This window comes from Schistocerca piceifrons, chromosome 6 (assembly GCF_021461385.2).
Source record: "Schistocerca piceifrons isolate TAMUIC-IGC-003096 chromosome 6, iqSchPice1.1, whole genome shotgun sequence".
Lineage (NCBI taxonomy): Eukaryota > Metazoa > Arthropoda > Insecta > Orthoptera > Acrididae > Schistocerca > Schistocerca piceifrons.
The window spans coordinates 581984887-581990886 of record NC_060143.1 but is presented as its reverse complement, the minus strand read 5'-3'; the positions used below and the strand labels follow the sequence as shown (position 1 = coordinate 581990886).

Here is a 6000-nt window from a genome sequence, read left to right as displayed (position 1 = left end):
GAGTGCTTATAGTTACAACTTATAAGTTTGTTCTGCCTTGTTAAAATTTACAACTTCGTAATGTGCTTCTGTAAAAGTTATTTGTTCCTTGAGTTTCATAATTCTGCTTTAAATTTTAATTCGATTATTAGTCACATAACAAGCAGAGTATCACAATAGGGTCAGTGTGTTATTATGGATTGAGTAATATTAGTCGGAGAGGGTGGCCAGAAGCCCTTCCTTTGGTACTATGCTAAGTATGTTGTTGAGAAATGAAATCTGTTTGTTGTATGATCTTTAGTTTTGTAATTTAACAAACTGACATTCTTGATGATAAATTCATCTGTCCTATTATGTATATCATTATTATGTTGGCAGTCTGTTTTTGTAGTAGCCATGTCCATTGATAGTCACTCAAAGAATGCTGTGTGCAATATAGACATCGGGAGGGAAAGATAAATTAACGAGAAAATAATAACTTCCTTATAATTTTTATTTTACTGAAATAATCATACAATATAATTGAATAATTATTTAAATCTTATTTGAACTCACATATTAAAGATGCTTAGAGATTCTATTGTTACAGCTATATAGTCACTGCACAAGTAAGTATTTGTGTTATGACACTGATGCCAAATTCATCAACCTGTTTCCTCTGTTATAAAAACGTCCATGCTTTGGTTTCCCATGTAGTCCTGAATCAAGATAAGTGCATATTTCTGGGACTCAATCTCTGTTGATACAAATCCCATTTCCTTTAAATGGAATGTGACAACAGATTGGTTCTCCACCTCCTCCTGAAATTTATATAAGATTATTTCACTTTATTTCAGAGTTGAAATAGTTTGTAGACACTTACCATTCTTGTCTGTAGAGCACCAAAAGATGTATCAATGGTGCAAAAATGCAAGAAGAGAAACAAACGTTTAAATTAATAATTTGAAATAATCCTGAATCCCTTATTTCCTTGTCCTACGGTTTGTAACATATGAAGGGCTTATTTCAATAGTGGTACAAGTCCAATTTTGTACATTTTCAGAAACAGAGTTCTAAAGTTAAATGAACGCTAAAAATCTGCAGTTGGGATACCAGAAATATTCAAGCATATGGCTTCTTGCTAGAGATGAACCTTTCTTTCTGTTTGTTTGGATCATTAATGTCGGAAGCAGTATAGGCAGAAAGTGGAGGTAATGGACTTGTACCACTATTGAAATAAGCCCTTCATATATAATGTCTACCTCTCATGACATTATTGAGAGGCAAAACAGGTTAACCTAAGATTGACAGGGTTCTCCTTGATTGTATGATACATTGAGGAAGCAAAAGTTTAAACTATAAAATATCCACTTTGGACTCATTAAATTTTCAGATTTTTCAAATGTAATGTATTCTTTACTGTGTTTAATTTATAGAACATTTCCTTCACAGCGCATTTTTCTGTCTTCGGAACATATTACTGCAGCATTTTTGCATGCCATGGATTCGACAAGTTACTGGTAAGTTTTCAGAGGTATTTGGTATCACTTATGTCTCACAATATGTCAACTGTTGGTGTAATTATCCGCCCATGGATAAAATAGTCTCAGGTTTCAAACTGCATCAAGTGGTTACCGGCCCAAGAGCTTTCAGTAGAGATCTCGTCTGCCATTGTGAAGTAGTTGACTATTGTCTGGTTGTTGCTGCCATGCTTATATAGACGCACAGTGACGTCATGGGCTTCATTGCAGCTGTATAGGCATGACAGCGACATCCAAAGGAACCCCCTTCTCGCTCACATTGGACGCCTTCACATCGCCTATACCATCTGTAAACTAGATTCCAATAACCCCTTGTCCACCACCTGATCAACTGTGGTATGCTGCCACGTCTTCACAAAAACATCCCTCCATCCCTACAACTAATACAGGCCAGGCTCTAGCTCAACGCAGCTTCAACCAACACCTTCTCCCAGATAATGAGCTGTCCCCCGATATTTGTCCCTCCTACCAACTTTAACACTTCCCCACCTATCCGAATCCACATCAAGGCACCTCTCTCCTTTTTTTTCTCCATCCAGCCCTGTCCCTTTCCTCTTGTAATCACTACCCTCCTGACACACTACATTACTCCTCACCCTCTGTCTTCCCACTTATATGTATTCCCCCTGTCTATCTCGTGTCCAACCTACTCTCTCCATAGTTTCCCCTCCCTAACAGCCCCTACTTCTTTACCTATACCCCTCAACCGTATGGATCATATTCTCTCCTCTGACAATAGTTCTTACCCAGTGCAGGTCCCTTGTATTTTAAGTGAAAATTCAGTGCTTCAATGTTTTTATCAGATAAATTTCACCTTTCTGTGATATGTTTTAAAATGTATATAATTTCGTTTTTCGCTGTCTGTCTTTGATTTTTAGTTTAAAATACAACAACAACTATAAATTTTGATTCCTCTTTGAATACGTTTTTTAATTTGCTTGGTTGGAGAGTGGAGTTTTGTACCACTGACAGCCCATCCCCACCCATACGGGTCTGGGGGGATTAAATAACAATACATAAAAAATACCCTCGTGACAGTCAACCACTTGACATTGGTAGAAGAGGCCTCTCCCGAAAGCTGAGGAGGATGTCATTGAATCACTGTGGCAACACGTGAAGATCATGTGCTTTGGAGTCCCATATTTAACATGTGCGCTGAATGGTGTGCTCCAAAACACTTGTGCTTGCATCAACATTATCTGAGTCATCAGATATGCCATAGGTTGCTGCTTATCCTGATTCGTTGAGTGGGCAATTTCCATGTTCTATGATCAGGCGTGGACATACAATGTCCCGACTCCCACTAATGGTTTCACTGCCCTCTCACTACTGTAGCATGCGAGCAGCCAATGAGACTAATCATTACCGAGGTACAGGTGCTGGGCCCTATCTGTCGATTGTTAAAGTCGTTTATGTCAGTGGATTACGTGGTCTGCGGCCTGTATAGTCGTTAGAACGATTCGCTATTCGGCTCCACTTATATATGCTTCCCTAATGGAATCATCTGCCAGCAACGCAAACAGGCAACATTCGATCTCAAAACGTTCTGGCTCATCAGTGTACATTATGCAGAAACATATAAGTTGAGCCGGTTACCAGACATTTTGAAAATGTGTGCTTCTATTGTTCAAAAACTTTTGTGCTTTATGGATGCTAACTTAATTTTAAGAAAAGATGACATTACATTATACAGGTCACATGGGCTCACCAACTATATTATGGTTCTCCTATTTTGTTGGAAGATGCTACAAAATAACTGTGTATATAGGTCAAGGAGATAGTTTTTACATAACAAGAGAAGATGCAGTCTACATGATACTTGAACCCTAACATTAATGGCAATTTTGATAAGTAGCTGCGCTATATAAATGAACAAGTGTATTTTGTCAACACAGTTTTCAATAAACAAAAGGCAAGATTATTTCATTTCGCTATATTTTTGTCACATGAAATTCCGTACGTGAGAACAGAACAGCTGTCACTAATATTCGAATCCAAGAAGTTCTCCTACCATATCTACAACCTACCAGTCTTCTTATGGTGTATTATGAACGAAACTTTGGGTTTCACTATCCTAATTCCCCTCTCCTGATCCATTACTGAATGGTATGCCACCACATCAGTTCAGATTTCACTGATTGCTCATCATGGTCACTTTGGGAGGCATGTGTACGAGGAAGCAATATGTTGGCAGACTCTTCTTGAAGGGGAAGCTGGCACCTGTCTCATTGCGTCTGTTAGTGTATCCCGATGAGCATTTACATGATCTTCTCGCGCTTATTAACCGCACTGGAGATGAAATGCATTAGTTTTCCTCGATTGTCTCTCTTTTCAGATAATCCTCTACGGAAAGCATTCAACGATGACGAGATTTTTGTAAACTACCTTTTCCGCAGATGATATAATATGGAAAGTAGTGCTGTTGGGCGGTGGGGTCTGGAACGAAGTCGACTTATCCCGAAGGTGTTGTGTTCATGTCGCTACTCTGAACAGGCTGCTCCACTTCAGCAATGTTATTGTCCAGACATCAGTGCCATACGACTGACTCCTTATAACGGAGTGCGCTTCTGTGCCAATACAGTCATCGTCTCTGAACTGATCCTCTGCTGTACACAGTACACAGAGGTGTTTAATGTGTTTGTAACCTTCCGGAATAGGCGTTTTGTTAACTGCAGTAAGGGCACTACTTCCTAACGACAAAAAACATCCCCACAGAGTAACCCACGTCCGCCGTCGACACCACGCATTATGGAAGGTGATGATCTCCAGGCAGTCACCGCAACGGTAACTTTTTCATTGGGTAGCCACAGGATGTAGTGTGATTCATCATTCCAGTTGAATCATTCCCAGTCGTCCACTGTCCAGTGGCTCTACTGTTAACACCACGCCGAGCTTTATTTACGATTGACTAAAGCTACGTGTGCACATGAGGAGCCACTCTGACATATCCCATACTCCTCAACTCCCTGCGGACACTCATTGTGGTAGCTAGCCTGCTGGTAGAAGTTTAGAATTGACGAGTGATTCCTTCAACTAATTTCAAGCAATTTTTTACAACCACCCTCCACATTTGTCACCAGTCCCTTTCTGTCACTGTACGGGATGTCCCTAGATTTGGCTTGGATGTGGTCCTTCCTTCGAGTTTCCATTTCATAATTATATTACCTACAGTAGACGTGGGCCACTTCAGAAGGGTTGAAGTGTCTGTGATGGGTTTCTTCGCTGGGTGGCACACTCGATGTCCGCGAGCTCTCCTGACCGAACTATTTTGCCGTTGCTGCTTCTCTGCTGGTAGTTCAATACTTCCCGCCTCTGTACTTCCTGATGGATCCTCCTGTAGTAACGTCTAGTGGTCAGTTCTTCATTATAAAGGTGTCTACATCACCCACGCGAATCTTCAAACATTACTTATTGGGAACAGTAATGGAGCTATAACAGACGAAATCAGTTAACGTGTATCGAAGGAATGAGAATAACAAACAGTAGACTAAAAGTTAACTGATAATTGCTCTGACAACTGATAATTGCTCTGAAATTACTAGTCATAAAAATCATCATATATTAAGAAATTACGTGCTTTACCGCCGGATTTTCATCTCCTAAGTGAACTGAATGCTGAACTCTATTAAAAAAATCCAACTCAGGTTTCTGTATAGAGTTTGATATTACAATTTCAATGATTTTCCTGGGAAAATAATGTTACTGTAAGCAAATGTAATTTTGACAACAATGATATGGGGCTACAATATTAGACTTCCTTAGCTAATACTTGGAGATCAACACCATTATATCTCAGATCGTGATGTACAAAAACTAATAGAGCAAAAACGAGATGCCAAACAAAAGGATTTTCAATGAATCGTGTGCAGTTGCTACACATACATTTATAAATTATTACTGTGGATATGTAGCAAGAAGTCTATAATTCAGATAGCCTCAGTTTTGAACGTATTGCTTTTCCACAAGCCTTATTCAGTCCTTAATTAAATTATACCAAGCAGAAATAGTACTGATAATCTCAGACGGTCTTCATATATGGTCTGTGAAGTAAGATGCACAGATATAGAAATGTAGAGCATATGGCGACTCATCTCAATGGAAACGTGAAAATGTTATGGAGGTTCGAAACAATTAACCAAATTTTGCTGGAAGGCTGTAAGGAAACTTTTATTGCTACTGCTGGAGAAAGTGGAAATCAATTACGTCGCTTATTATGAGAAATGAAGAATGCACAGGGACTCCAGCATGAAATCGTTGAAAAATCATGTAGAATTATTGAAATACCGATTAAGCTAACGAATATTACTCCAAAACACGTTAGCGTTCTTATTTCTTGTGATTATTGTGTTTAAAGTGCGGTAATTTACCTGACAGACAAAAATATTACATAGCTCCCAGTAAGGTGAAGACTGATAGCTTCGAACAGCACTTTTTCTTAGTGACACCATTCTCTTCTTGCTATGGAAAGCACTTGTCCCATTATATTTTATGGTGCCATAAT

The 6000-nt window shown here is 39.1% G+C and overlaps 1 protein-coding gene across 2 annotated transcripts in view; it reads right to left on the bottom strand.

Annotated features, from left to right (window-relative positions):
- Window positions 1-454: 454 nt before the first annotated feature.
- LOC124803052 overlaps window positions 455-6000 on the bottom strand; it is a 594138-nt gene continuing 588592 nt past the window's right edge. For both annotated transcript variants that reach the window (XM_047264177.1, XM_047264178.1), the window contains one exon: window positions 455-779. In XM_047264177.1, coding sequence (XP_047120133.1) covers window positions 624-779 — 156 coding nt within the window. In that variant the 3' untranslated portion in view covers window positions 455-623. The remainder of the gene's footprint in view (window positions 780-6000) is intronic.